This window comes from Papaver somniferum, chromosome 10 (assembly GCF_003573695.1).
Source record: "Papaver somniferum cultivar HN1 chromosome 10, ASM357369v1, whole genome shotgun sequence".
In the NCBI taxonomy this organism is placed as follows: domain Eukaryota; kingdom Viridiplantae; phylum Streptophyta; class Magnoliopsida; order Ranunculales; family Papaveraceae; genus Papaver; species Papaver somniferum.
In genome coordinates, this window is record NC_039367.1 from 62,431,025 (window position 1) to 62,446,334 (window position 15,310).

The following is a 15,310-nucleotide window of genomic DNA, read 5'->3' on the forward strand; positions in this document are numbered from 1 at the left end:
GACTCCTTTCTCCATGAACCTTATGTTCCCATGCCTGTTGACGACAAGGAGTTCGGGGACGATAAAGAATTCTTTAGAGGTCTCAATGTCTAGTAAATCTTCTTTTTTCATGAAGAATAACTAGGGTTTGGAATAGCCATTATTGTGAGTACACATAGCTATGTCCAACAATTTTCATCTTCATTGTTTTTAGATTTATTTGTTTAAATTCTAAAGTATTTTGGAAGATGATTTTTGTAATTTTAATCTTTATGATTTTATATATTGCAAATTGTTATGGGATATGTTGTTTACGTCCGTGAACCTGTGACTGTCCCATACTTGTTCAAAAGTTATCTCTATTATGTCGATATGAATGCATTGATGGAAGATAGAATGAACTTTTGACATTACAAAAGTTAAAGCCTTTTATATCATATTTTGATGGAAGAAAGGATAAAACTTTTGTTTACAAGGATTAAGTCTCTTGTATGTCATTGTGCAAATAGTGATGGAAAATAGAATGAATCCTTGTTTATTCCGCAGTAGTGGTCGATCTCCGATCCACATTTTTGTGCAAATGTTGTGTTGCTCCATAAGGTTTCTTGTGTATGAGCATAAACGATTGAGTTGATCATTCTTATGATTAACTTAGTTGTTGCTCCGTAAGGTTCCTTATGATTGAGCATGACCGACTAAATCAATCATTTTCCTTTGGTTATTTTAGTTGTTGCTCCGTAAGTTCTCTTATGTCGAGCATGACCAATTGAATTGATCACTTTCTTGTGGTTAATTTAGTTGTGTATTCCGATTGAATTAATCATGGGTTTTCTTGTGATTAATTTGATTGTATTTTTGATTGAATTAATCATGGGTTCTCTTGTGGTTATTTCAATTGATTTTTTTTTTTGGATTCAAATTCATGTTTTCATGTGATTTGGTTGTCCAAAGAAGTCCTTCTTTTCTTATGAAAGTAAGGTCGCCTTTGTTGTTCCTTCAGGGATGACATTTAATGGGGGAGAGTTCTTTTTGAACTTGTGCTTAATTGCCAAATCTTTGTGGGGAGTGCGGCTGTGGAATATGTAGGGGTTATCTTGTATCTTTATTAACTCCTTGATGAATGCATTTAGCTTCGGCTTTATGATGACATCTAAATTTGTTGGTATGTTAATACACCTTTTGGTCATGAAGTATCTCCGTGGAAATTCCATTAGGATCCCACTAATTTTCGTACCTTTGCCAATTTTTTTGACAAAAAGGGGGAGAATTAATGTGTAGTTCACACTACAAATACATATGGTTTACGGATCATTATGTAAGGGGTAACAGTTTTCATGTTGAGATATGTATTGACTAAGGGGGAGTGATATATATTACCATAATATTGTTGTCAAAGTTGTGATACAATTGAACTTTGATGTCGTGTAATAATACTATGACACTGTATAACAATGATTGAGAGCATTTTGTTTTCTCATTGTTATAGCTACGGATCTTCAACAACTGTGATGCTGAACTTACAACCTTTAGGATCATGGAGTACTTGGAAGTGACGAAGATTTCGAGTCGCGTTGAAGATGCCAAGGAGATCAAGCATGTGGATGAGAGGCTACATTTTTTTTTATCTTTTTTGTAATCCATATGTATTGATAGTTTTGTCACTAAAATTGACAAAGGAGGAGATTGTTAGAGCATTGCTAGGTCGAACTCGCATGCGTTGATATCTCAAGCATGTTTGTCAATGTTAGTAATCAAAACTGTAAGTTTTTATTTCTAGCCTATTTATAGATGTCTCGGACTAGGACATAGATAGTGTAGTTGAGCTTAGATCTCTCGACGTTCATCTCTTGAAGACGAAGAACTACTAAGGGGAGCTTGTGGAACTTCTTCGACAAGAGGTATGTGGAGAATTGAACTTATATATCACTTGGAAAGTCTATTTCTACTATCTCCTATATTGATCTATAAGTCGTGTTACGATATAGTTTTCACTATACACATTTGAGATTTCGAGCTGAGTATATCTCGCTTACATATTTCTCGAAATATGTGTTGGTAAGCTTTCGCTTCGACCAAGTTCATCTTATATCATGAGAAAATTGCCGAGTAACATCTTACATGGTTTGTGTCACTGCAAAAATATCAAATTTTAGCCACTCCCATATACCCACGGATTTGTAAATATGTGGCTATTGGTCACATATTGCCACGCTTGATTCCTAGTCGTAGCAATAGATGACTCAATTGGCCACGGGAAAACGAGAATTTGCTACGGGATCCAACATGCTGATGTTTTAGAAGTTATAGATGCGGTTAGTCATTTCCACTCACGACATAGGCATAAAGATGTTATCCCGTAGCTAATGTCCAGAGACTTGGTCGTGGATAGCACTCGACTCGGCAGAACAACCCACGTTTCCCATGAATGTAACCTCTCCCTCCATTCTCCTCTTCAGGTTCTTTCTTCAAGTTTCATAAAAACTACTTTCGAACGTCTACATAGAGAACATGAACCTACAGGTAATTAAGTTAGGGTTTCCATTTTATGTATCTCTACTCTTGGATTCGTTTAGAATCGGTTCTCCTATGGTTACTGAAGTTAGGGTTTCGAAGTATCTTCCTTTTTTGTTTCACCATAATAAGATTATCTGCTGTAAAGTACATTCTTTTTCCTTCTCATTAAGTATTCACTAATTTTCGGTTTGGATTGTACTTTCCCCAAACTGGTAAGAGTTTTATTCGCTTGTCTATTTGATTATCTGGTGCGAAAATCATACAGTTAAAATTATTTCAATTGGTTTCAAAATTGTAATCGGTAATCTTGGAGATTCAATAAACCCAAATGGTCATCTCTTCTGCTTGTTTTAGGATTTTGAGTAGATTTCTTATGTTCTTCATCTGGGAACTTCCTGGTAGTAACCCATAACTCATCATCTATCAACTCAAAACCCTAACTATTCATTTTCTAGTTATTTAGATTTTGAAATCTTTATTGGTGTATTTGCTATTACAGAGAAAGCCAAGATGGGAGAGAAAGGGTGGTACTTCAATATTGCTTTTCTGAGATAGAAAGTACCCAATGGGACTAAGAACAAACATGACAACAAGATGGGCACCAGGAAGCAATAGCAATGGGAAAAGACTCCTGAATTTGTAATTCAAATGCATCTTCCCTTGCAAGTAACTTGGTAAGATTTTGCCTGAACTTCTGTAATGCATTTTTCTGTAAAGGTATGGGAACTCAACAACTGTGAACTCCACAATTGTGCAAAGCGACCCTAATGACTTGTATGATTATTAGTTCTCGACATATATTTCATAGTTGATGTTCGTAGTCTGTTTTATATCTATGTCACGTCTACCATCTAAAGAAAAGACTTTATAAGGTTTTCCAACTGCTTTAGACGTTATTGCATTAGAACTGTGGGTAGCTTGATGCGACATTCAGTTTCTTACATATTTTGTTTCTGTTTTCCATCTCAGAGAGGGGTGACACATTGGAGATTGCCGCTATATAAGTGCAATTATAAAATTGTCGAAAATGTTTTTCCTGTGACGTCTTGGATTCCAACTTATTCTGATTGGAGTATCACCAGACTAATGAGCCATGTAAATTCTGATGCAATGCAAGTTTGGAGTTTTGTCTTACGTGCCCGATGGGTTGTCAAACTTTCCTTTCTTCCTTACTTTTACGGTAATTTAGCAAATGGTTTTTCTTGTTTCTTTTTAGATTAATAAAAATCGTCGACAGATTTTGGAGTATAACCACATAGTAGTCTTGTTATGGTTGTTTCCTCAACTAGTCAATTACCTTTGTCGAGTTTGAATTGCTCATTCACTTCGTTATGGAGCCTCATTCACGCTCTTTGAGTTGGCTGCATATGCTTTAATGTCGATTATGAAATATTGTATTACTTGGACTATTTACAGTCCCACACCAGAGAATTTGTATTCTCAAAAACTAAAATAACATGCTAGCCAAAGGATGTGGCCCACTCCATCACAGGCCAGGCTCAGGCTGGGATAGCTTGTTTTGTTAGCATGTCTGGTTGGTTTTGGCCGTCACTAGATGCCTGGTTGGCTTTGGGTATCACATCTCTTGCATTCATACAAATTCAGAACATTGAATGTGTTGAAATTCCAAAATTTTATGTGAATTCATCAACTATATGTAATATTTTTCGCAGAGGGAAGTCTATGCGAAGGAGAAATTTCACCATGCAAAATCAAAAGGAAGAGGTGCATTCTAGGAAAGGCAGTATGTTATGCGATTTTTTCCTTGAAGGATTGTTGAATAGGTACTTAATTTTCAACCTTTTTTTTCCCGTTTGATGAACCATTAACTTCACTTTTCCTTCCATATTTAAAAGTGACCTTGTTTATGTCTTTTGTTGGTAAAGTTTATGAATATGTTGAACATGATATCAAGAAAAACCCGGTAATGATTTACCTGAAAGAAGTTGCCAACCAATAACATGTTTGACTAATCTTAAGATTTTTTTACATGTAGCCATTGGCCAACATTTCCTCATACTTACTAATGATGAATTTGTCGGTGGGTCAGACATCGTAATATGTACCCGCCACCAGGTTATCTATGGCGCATGTTATCATAATTTTCTTTTTGATTCACTTTGTTCTCAACTGTTAGTCGTCCTTGGCAGCGCCTTTTAAGCTTTATTACTTCTCATAATCTATGCATAATTTGGATTTTCAGGTATCATTTCCGTGGTTTAAGAAACAAAAGAAAAGATATGTCAGGCAATTTTGCAAGAGATTCGGTCAGTGCCGAACGGTTAAGTCTTCTTAATAACAGTGTTCCTGAACCACTCAACTGCAAAGACTTGCACAAATACCTTGCCTGGAAATTTGCAGACGCAGCAGAACTTCGTGATATTCCGTCAGTTGTCGTATCGAAAGTCGGACTAGTCACATCAACAGATCTCATCAAGCAATTTTAGTTCTCATATTGAGGATGGTGATTACATTGTCCATTCAGAGATATTATGATCCTTCTCAGTATGAAATTCAGCTCCACGGACACTATTCCCAGCTCTAAATACCTTAAGGCAAAGGAAGAACTGCATTGTTAGTTTATGTAAAATAGTAACATTTCTTACCTGCTTTCCTCGTTTCATTTTTTACCCTGTAAAATTAAAAACTTAATAGATGAGTACTGTAATGCATAAGTGGATATGTCAAACAAACAAATATATATATATATATATATATATATATATATATATATATATATATATATATATATATATATATATATATATATATATTATGAATAAAATGTTGTTTGAATGGATGAAGATTATGTCAATCTCTCTATCAGTTTATGATACCAAAATTTGGTTAATACCCTTTGGCATAGAGCAAGTAGTGTGGCTGGTGGCAGAGAATGGTGTCATATCCTTACCATTATTTACCTACGGAAAAATTAAGTGGCAAATGAATTTGGATAAATAGCCACGGTAATAGAACCGTGGCTAGCATCGTGGCAATTAGTATTAGCCACTACACTATTTGTTACGCCAGGCCAGCGGTGGCAAGACATCTTTGCCACGAAATTTTGATCAATTGCCACGGTTCTCTGGCGTCACTAAAACTCAATAATTTTGTAGTGTGTGATACAATCATTTGATGTAGGCTTGGAATGTTTTGATAATGATTATTTCAATATCTTGAAAATTGCTTTGATGCTAATAGTGTGTGAAAACGGCTATTGTCATTATAGAAGAATGTTTCAGTGATTGAAATAAAAAGTTGATTATGTAACCATCTTTGGATATAAGCATATATAGTGTGTTCGCGCATTAGTGTATAAATCCATAAACCGAAAGCCAAGAGTATGCATATGTGTGTATACGAAATTGGTGAAGGAGACAGGTTAAGTATGCGTACCCGTACGTGTACTGGCGGAAGTTCTTGAACCGAGAATTTCTGCTGAGTTTGGTTTTTGACAAACTCTTAACTAGTTACCTTAAGTATGCGTACCCGTATGCATACTGGAGGAAGATTTCGAACCGAAATTTTCTGCTGAGTTTGGAAACTTTACAAACTCAAAAACCGGTTGCTTAAGTATGCATACTTAAGCTGGTTACTTTGTCAAATCGGTCAGTTCATGGACTTCAACATTTAAATCATAAGGAATGCAATCTTTGCAAACCGTGGCTATAATGTCCATGATTGATTCAAGTTAAATCAAACCGATTTGGTATCAATTGTGTTTTCTAAACAATTGAACAACTCTTTAACTAGTTTCATTTGAGTCATTTGAACTAGTTATGGTTAAGATGAATAAGGTTGATATGAGAGTAATCATACGGCTAACCTCGGTTAACTATTTTGTGAACCAACCTGGTGTACACGTTTAGGTACGGTTACATAAACCTAAATGAGGGTACATTGCATTTGTGTGTAACAAGCTAAGTTCGATCTAACGGTTGAAAGATATTAGCTTTGTTGAATCAGGTTTTTCATCTAACGATGAATATTGAAAGCTTTGTTACCAAGGTAACTTGGATTGCAAACCCTAATTTGAAAACTATATAAAGGAGAACTCTAGCAACTCGGAAACCTAATCCCCACACCTCCTGTGTGTTACTAGTTGCATAACTAGAGTCGATTCTCCTTTAACATTAGGTTTCTTCTCGAGACCCTGTAGGTTAACGACTTGAAGACTTCATTGGGATTGTGAAGCCAGACCCAACTATTATCTTTGTAGTTGCGTGAGTGATCTGATCTTGCTGTTTCTATCGTGTTGAGTGCAATTGAAATAATTGGCTCGAGATTTTATATCTCCGATAGGCAAGATAGAAAAGTAATCACAAACAAACTTCGTCTCATCATTTGTGATTCCACAATAACTTGTTTCGCTAGTCGATTAAGTTTATTGTGATGTGATTAATAATACTAGGATGTTCTTGGGGAATATAAGTTCGGTTTATCAATTGGTTCCTTTTCACCTAGATTTATCAAAAGACGGAACAAAAACTCTTGGGTATTTCTGTGGGAGACAAATTTATTCAATCATATAGACTTTTCTGTGTGAGACAGATTTGTCTATCAAGTCTTCGACTTTGGGTCGTAGCAACTCTTGGTTGTGGGTGAGATCAACTAAGGGAATCAAGTGTGTAGTATCCTGCTGGGATCAGAGACGTAAGGAGCGCAACTGTACCTTGAATCAGTGTGAGATTTATTAGGGTTCAACTACAGTCCAGTCCGAAGTTAACTCGTAGTAGGCTAGTGTATGTAGCGGCTTAATACAGTGTGGTGTTCAATCTGGACTAGGTCCCGAGGTTTTTCTGCATTTGCGGTCCTCGTTAACAAAATACTGGTGTCTGTGTTATTTATTTTCCGCATTATATTTTGTTATATAATTGAAATATCATAGGTTGTGCGTTAAGCTCAATCAATTAGAATATCTAACCTTTGGTTGTTGATTTACATTGATTGACACTTGAACATTGGTCTTTGGTACCGTTCAAGTAACTCCTCTTATATTCAATCAGGCTCGCAGATTTTTATTTTTTGATTGCGGATTGAATTAAGAGTTAGAGATATTAAACTCTTTGATATACTTTACTCTAGATTGAGTTTGATTGTCTAGTTGATTTTGTAGAAAGTGTATTGAAGTAAGTCCTCTCAGATTACCAAACAAATTGTTGGGTGTGGTTGTTAGACCCCGCATTTTCATTAAGAGTTAGAGATATTAAACTCTTTGATATACTATTCTCTAGATTGAGTCTAACTGTCTAGTTGATTCTCTAGAAAGTATATTGGAGTAAGTCCTTTCAGATTGCCAAACGAATTTTGGGTGTGGTTGTTAGACCCCCGCATTTTGAATTGGTATCAGAGCAGGCAAACACATCAAAGACCTCATAAGTCAGTGTTTGTAGCAATCTATGTTCTATGGATCTACGAAGTATCTCACAAGATAACGCATATTGACATGTCTTCCAAATATTCTAATCACAACACAAATCTTGGGTTTGCCTTGAAGGATTGCTCCTTAGTAGATTCTTCCGAATCCCGAGGGGAAAACAAGATTTATGAGCTCGTGTCAGAATCTGAAATGGAACTCACCAGATCTTTAAAAAATCTGCTGAACTTCAAGTTTCTAAAATCAAGACTCTTGAAGAAAAGAATGATCAGCTTATTGATGAATTTGAGAAATCTCTTGAAAAGGAACGTGAACAGTACATCTTCATTGAATCTCTCTCTAACGATATTGAAAAATTAGTTCAAGAAACTACTCTACAGCGTGAAAAGATTAGTATTCTTGAAGATACTGTTAGGGAAGACTCAATTAGAGAAAAGCGCTTAATCAAGGCTCATTCATCAGAAATAAACAGTTACCCTGTTTAGAATGAGAAACTTGTTGCATCTCTTCAATTTTCCCAAGAACAGTGTAATGCCTTGAAAAAGGAAAACTCTGTCTTGATGACTAAGTCATCTTCTGTACCTTCTTCTGATACTCACAAGGTTTTACATGGTGTGAAGAAAAATTCCTCCAAGGAATTACCTACTATGAATCACTTGCAAAATTTGCATGTGGAGGAAAAAGGTTTAGGTGAAGGAAAACATGTTTCAAATCCACGGAGTTGTTCCTTCTGTGGAAAAAGGAATCACTTTGCTCTTCATTGTTTTGCTAGGAAGAAACAAATTTCTAATCTCCATAATTTGCTTCTTTCTACTGTCAACGGAGTAAATCATCTGACGACATCTTCAGTGAATTGCGTTTCTACAGAAAACCAGAACTCTTATAAAAATGATGTCTCATTCAGAAATCATCACAGGTTGCATGTTCCCCATTATGGTATAAGCTCTTGTGCCACTAATGAACACCTTCCCTGTGCTCATAAGAACAAGTCAGGTAAGTCTAGGTCAAGAAAATGGAAATCCTCCAAATTCACTCATCTAGAACCGATTTCTAGAGATCCTAGACTTAGTCCTCAGAAAAATCCTTCCGATGGACTATTGAAAGGGTTTATGAAAAATTCTTCTGGAATATGTTATAATCGATGGAAATGAGGTAGTACACAGATAGAACGCTCAAAAAACTTGTACAATTCTTCTCCCATGATTTCTTGAGAGGTCACGTCTCAACCCTTTACCTAACTCTAGTTAATCTCATCCTTGAATCTATCTTGAGAGGTGCAAGGATGATAATTATGGGAGTCTCAAGATTAATTGTATCGTTTTAGTCGTTTTCTTGTTAATCTGATTTTTGCAGTTCTTCTTTCATGACTCAGGCTCTAATTAAAAGTGATTATTTAGCCATGTTAACAAACATTGTGTTTTCTCTTTATCCATATTTCTCTTGTGTACGGTTCGTGTACGTCCATGTTCCTCTTTTGCGAGTTCAAAATTATATGGAGAACTCTGCAAAATCTCAAGAGATTGTACATCTTAATATGGAGGAAGACACTCAAGGACGTGATTCGATTCAAGAGCTAGTTCTAAAGAAGATGCTTGCAAGGAAGGAACACAACTTCTGGATTGGTGAATCTGTCAAGGATTTAATTCGTTTTCTGGACGATTCAAAGGTCGAGTTTGCAAATCTTCAACTGCAAATAAACCAACTCCTAGATGGTCAGGCCAGAATCCTTGCAAACCAAAATATTCTGATATGGAATCATAAAAAGCTCATCAGGGACTGTATCAAAGCTAGACAACTTGCTCGGGTTGTTGACCAGAAAGTGTGTGTTCTAACTCACGAACATGGTATGAGAATAAAGGAAATCAGTGATACCTTCTATGATAGATTCATTGAAAGGTACGAGGTTCTCAAAGAACTTTGATTTATTTTGTCTAGTAAATCTTCTTATGAGAATTTATTTCTTGTGTTTTTAGAAGAATAACTAGGGTTTGGAATAGCCATTATTGTGAGAACACATAGATATCTCCAAAGTTTTCATCTTCATATTTTTAGATTTATTTATTTAAATTCTATGTTTTTTGGAAGATGATATTTGCAATTTTAATCTTTATGATTTTATATATTGCAAATTGTTATGGGATATGTTGTTCACGTCCGTGAACCTGTGACTGTCCCATACTTGTTCAAAAGTTATCTCTATTATGTCGATATGAAAGTATTGATAAAATATAGAATGAACTTTTGACAATACAATAGTTAAAGCCTTTTATGTCATTATTTTGATAGAAGAAAGGATAAAACTTTTGTTTACAAGGATTAAGTCTATTATATGTCATTGTGCAAATAGTAATGATAAATAGAATGAATCCTTGTGTATTCCGCAGTATTGGTCGATCTCCGATCCACATTTTTGTGCATATACTGTGATGCTCCGTAAGTTCTCTTATGTTGATCATGTCCAATTGAATTGATCACTTACTTGTGGTTAATTTGTTGTGTATTCCAATTGAACAACCCATGGGTTCTCTTGTGGTTATTTCAATTGAATATTTTTGTATACAAATTCATGTTTTCATGTGATTTGGTTATGTCCAAAGAAATCCTTCTTTTCTTGTAAAAGCAAGGTCGCCTTTGTTGTTCTTTCGAGAATGACATTACATGGGGGAGAGTTCTTAATTGAACTTGTGCTTAATTGCCAAATCTTTGTGGGGAGTGCGGCTGTGGAATATTATAGGGGTTATCTTGTATCTTTATAAACTCCTTGATGAATGCATTTAGCTTCGGCTTTATGATTGCATCAAAATAAGTTGGTATGTTATTCTCTTTTGGTCATGAAGTATCTCTATGAAAATTTCATGAGGATCCACTAGTTTTCGTACCTTTGCCAATTTATATTGACAAAAAAGGTGTAGTTTCATACTACAAATACATATGGTTTACGGATCTGTTGATGGTGGTTATTAGTTCAGGGCTAAAATTGTAAAACCCTGTATTTAATGTGTTGTCGTCTTGTAAGGAGATAAAGCCATTTAAAAAGTGATGAGTGCAAAAAAAACTCTTCGCTCATTGAGCAATTCAATATATATGAAATTCACTCATAATGGTGCGTTTAGTAGCAATCCCAAATATTCTGTGAATTATATTTTCTACCAGCATTGTCCATCAATGCATGACTCGCCTAGTATTTTCCCGTGCTATGTTCCCAGCCGAACTCTCGATGTTGGCATGACATGACGATTTATGTTCACTCACAGCAGAGTAGGATGAATCTCATGAAGTGTCAGTATTGAGGTCTGCATGAAAATACTCACACAGGCTGCACCACTCTCTGATAAAGAGATCGACGTATTTACACACCTTTTAATTAAAAGTTAGCATGGTCGAGCGCGTTTAATTTCCTTAAGGAAAATCTAGACTGTCCATGTCAGTCTCAAGAAATGATCACTGCCATACAATTTGGCCACGCAATTCAACAAGCCTAACCCACTCCCAGTGGAATTAAGCGACCATCATAAGGACCACCGGCGGGCATACTAGCATCCCGGCCGGTCGGGACCCATTTATTCCACACGCAAGGCCTTTGAACGCTAACCCCAACATGGGTCATCGCGTTGTTAAAAGGAGAGCTCAAACGAGCTAGACCGCCAAAAACGGTCTCAGAAACATCACGGCCGTCCAACTTCGCCAGCCTAATTGGACGGCCTGGGTTTTCTTACAAACGATTAAGGAAGTGCCGACATGTTCATTAGCGGCCCAACTTCCCTCTTGGTCAATCGACCTGCCCGCGGAAAGCCTATAGGGCGTTCAATCTTTTGCCCAAACTCGAGCAAACACACTATTTCGAAACCCTAAGTTTTGGGTTGCAACTGTATATTAGTGTCGCAGAATCATCACATCCGTCCAACTTATCCAGCCTAGTTGGACGGCTTAGATTGTGTTTCAGACGATCAAGAAGGTGCACATGAGTTCACCACCGGCCTAACTCTATTCCCACTTGATAGACTTGCCCAAGGGAAGTCAAACAGACGACAAACCGTTTGATCGAACTAAGGTGAATGTAGCCATCTTAAAACCCTAATTGGCATTTGCGGCAACACACTACTGTCGCAAATCAATCACAACCATCCATCTTCGCCAGCCTAATAGAGCGGTTTAGATCTAATTTCGGGTGGCCCCGAAGATGTCAATGTGATCATCGTCGACTCACCTTCATGTGTGGCCGACCGGCCTGCTCAAACTAGGGCTTGATGCCTCGAACCGCTTGCCCAAAGAGGGGTTGGCTGCACGGCCCCTAAAACCCTAAATTACATCAACGACAATACGTAACTGCCGCAAATCATCTCGTCCATCCAACTTTTCTAGCCTAGTTGGATGATGTAGATTTATTTTCAGAAAACCAACAAAGTAGCATGGTGATCACCGGCCACCCCTCCTTCACAAAGAGCGATCGACCAAGCAATAGATTGTCCCTAGGGCTACCAAGCGATCACCCAAAGGTGGCCAGCTTACTGGGGTATTGGTCTGGAGGTTTACAGCGAGCGGCGTGCAACGCGCCCATTACGATAACGTGTCAGGAAAGGACGAACGGTTAACAACGATAAGAGTAGTGGGTGAAGGTGTGACCACGTGATGATCACCACCTCTTACACAACCCTACTACTTCACTACTTAATCTTCTCCACTTCCTATGAGATCAGGGTTGCGCTAGAATGACTTGTATAAATAGGTTTTCAACCTATTTCGACAACAAGAACACAAATGTTGTTAACATAGTATCCAGAAAACACCCAGAACTGATAGCTTACATTACGCAAGCCAGTTCCACATTCTGATACAAGTCATAAACAACCAAACCTTCATAATTTAATATTTTGAACTCAAACACCTTCTTCGCATCCCTCCCTAAGATCAACCCCTTTTCCTTCACTTTGTGACCGAATTGAATCTGGAACGGCCATTTCTTGGTTTAGGACAGAGCCTTACAGATTGATATCTCGAATCTGAAAGTACTCCCATGCAGTGCATTGTTTAGGGTTTGAATTCGTTTCTCATCAACACACCCAAATTTACCAAAAAACAGCAGAACCAGTTTTTACCCTCAAACAATTGGCGACCACAGTGGGAGATTGATCTCTCGGTTGCAAAAAATCATTTCCCCTATCCCGTTTTCAATTTCCTAAATTTCTCAATATGGTTGATCTTAGTAATGGTTAAGAAACCCTCAATCCCAATTTTACTTCTCCCAACACTGACAATACTTCACGTGTTATTCCTGAATCCGTTATTTCATTCAAAACCCTCGTCGAGGCTATGAATTCTCAATATTTAACAAATATTCATGATTTGATGAAAATCCTGAATGATATTGTCAGGAATGAATCTACTATCGTCAAGACGCATGATGGAGTACTTGCGCTTTTGAAAGTCCTCACGGATCAACTATCAAAGGAACCAACGCGCATTCATTCTGAAGGAAACGCCACCAACAATTCAATAACTCAACAAGCAACCTTTTGATGAAAAAGAATTTCAGAGAAGGAAAAGAATGTAGGCTACGGAACCTATATACATTGTAATAGGTTTCACGTACGATCTACATACACATCCCTAAAAAGGGTAGGAATGTCGATTTAGACCCCTACTTTTTATATATATATATTCAAATACTGAGAAATATTTTCAATATCATGATATGAAAAGACTAACCAGAAAATAAGAAAGAAAAATTCAAGAAGAGAAAACAACCTAGAATAGCTTCTGATCCTATAGCCCAACTGTGCACAACTCTTGTCTCTTTTCGAAATGTGGGCATATGAGACAAGATGCACTTTCAACACACTTAGACTGTGTTGTGGTGAACAATAATCAGTTCACCACATGGTTCCTCCATCGGATTTCCTATACTCATTTCATAGGTCGTTTGGACCTAGTTCTTTCCTATAGAGATCTGCATTTATCCTTAGAAATCAACTTCTTAGGAGATGAACTAAAAAGACATACCTCGGATGAATTTGACTTTAGAAAAAGTTTGAGCTTGTTTGCTAATCGATTAGCTCTCCTTTGCAGTTTGTTGACATATCTTACTTTATCTATGTACTTGAAACAATTAGAGAGTTCATGACCCTTAATGGTACAATAAGAACATGTCAAAGTGGAGGTTGGTTCAGGCACCATAGCCGAACATGCTGCTAAACAAAGTGAAGTAACTGAAACATGTGAGGTAAAGTTTTCATTAGTCATAACAAAATCCATTTTATCCTTCAATGTGGTCGAAGAGATTTCTCCAGGAAAAATATCAAGGTTGATGTGATTATTGTTACAATTATCAAAATTAACATTTTGGCAAAGGAGTGCTACACTTGATTTTTCATCTTCAGTTGAACCATCGTGATCAGATGTTTTATCAAGAGTTGCAACAAGAGCCTTGTTCCCAGTGTATTTTCTCCGATTTGGACATTCATTAGCAAAATGACCAAAACCCTTACACTTGAAGCATTGTGGCATATCCTCATCATTAGTGTCGACAATATTCTTGTTTTTAGGAGGGGCACGATCATGGGGTTTAACTGATGATCTAAGTTTATCTCTGGTGAATCGTTTACTTCTCTTCAAAAGAAGATCTCTAAACTGTCTTGTGATCAATGAAACTGAGTTATCAAGATCTTCATCTGATGATTCAGTCCCAATAGGATCATCCACCGAGTTGCCAACACTTTTACTTTTATCAAGTAGTTTAGTGTTCTTTTGTGCTTTGGAAGCAACATCCTTTCCAGCTTTGGATGAATGCTCATGATCAAAGATCTTTAACTTTCCAACACGTGTATTTTATGGAAAGTGTTTCAAGGTTATTTCCCTCAACGATGACATGTTTCTTAGAATCATATCTAGCTGGTAGCGATATGAGAATTTTCATCACAATGTCCTTTTCAGGAATAGTCTTCCCCAATGCAAAAGATGCATTAACAATTTCAAACACTTTGTGATTAAACTCATCAAATGACTCTTCATCATCCATACGAAGGTTTTCCCAATCATAATTTAGGTTTTGAAGCCTAGCTTCTTTCTCAGAGGTATTCCCTTCAAATACGGTTTCTAAGATATCCCAATCATCTTTAGACCGAGTGCACGTAGTCACATGGTGCTAAAGATCTGGGGTAATGGCATGGATGATAACATTTAATCCGTCAGAATTTTGCTTTGCAGCGAGAATCTCAACAGGATCATACTCACCAATATCCTTTGCAACAGTTACACCGTCTACTGTAACTAATGGAGGATTATAGCCATTAACAACATGAACCCATGATTGAAAATCATGCATTTGAAGAAAGGCACGCATAAAAATTTTCCACCATAAGTAATTCGAGCCATCGAAGACTGGCAATACATTTATAGAGATAAAACTTCTGTCCATAGAGTCATATTGCTACAAACACAAAC

At 36.9% G+C, this 15,310-nt stretch overlaps 1 protein-coding gene across 1 annotated transcript; it reads left to right on the plus strand.

Annotated features, from left to right (window-relative positions):
* The first annotated feature begins 2,367 nt into the window (after positions 1-2,367).
* On the plus strand, positions 2,368-5,166 carry LOC113316881. The gene is made up of 5 exons (XM_026565036.1): positions 2,368-2,499; positions 2,993-3,167; positions 3,463-3,673; positions 4,167-4,277; positions 4,697-5,166. The coding sequence occupies exons 3-5, from the start codon at positions 3,636-3,638 to the stop codon at positions 4,938-4,940; spliced, it is 393 nt and encodes a 130-aa protein (XP_026420821.1). The 5' UTR covers positions 2,368-2,499; positions 2,993-3,167; positions 3,463-3,635; the 3' UTR covers positions 4,941-5,166.
* The last annotated feature ends 10,144 nt before the right edge of the window (positions 5,167-15,310 follow it).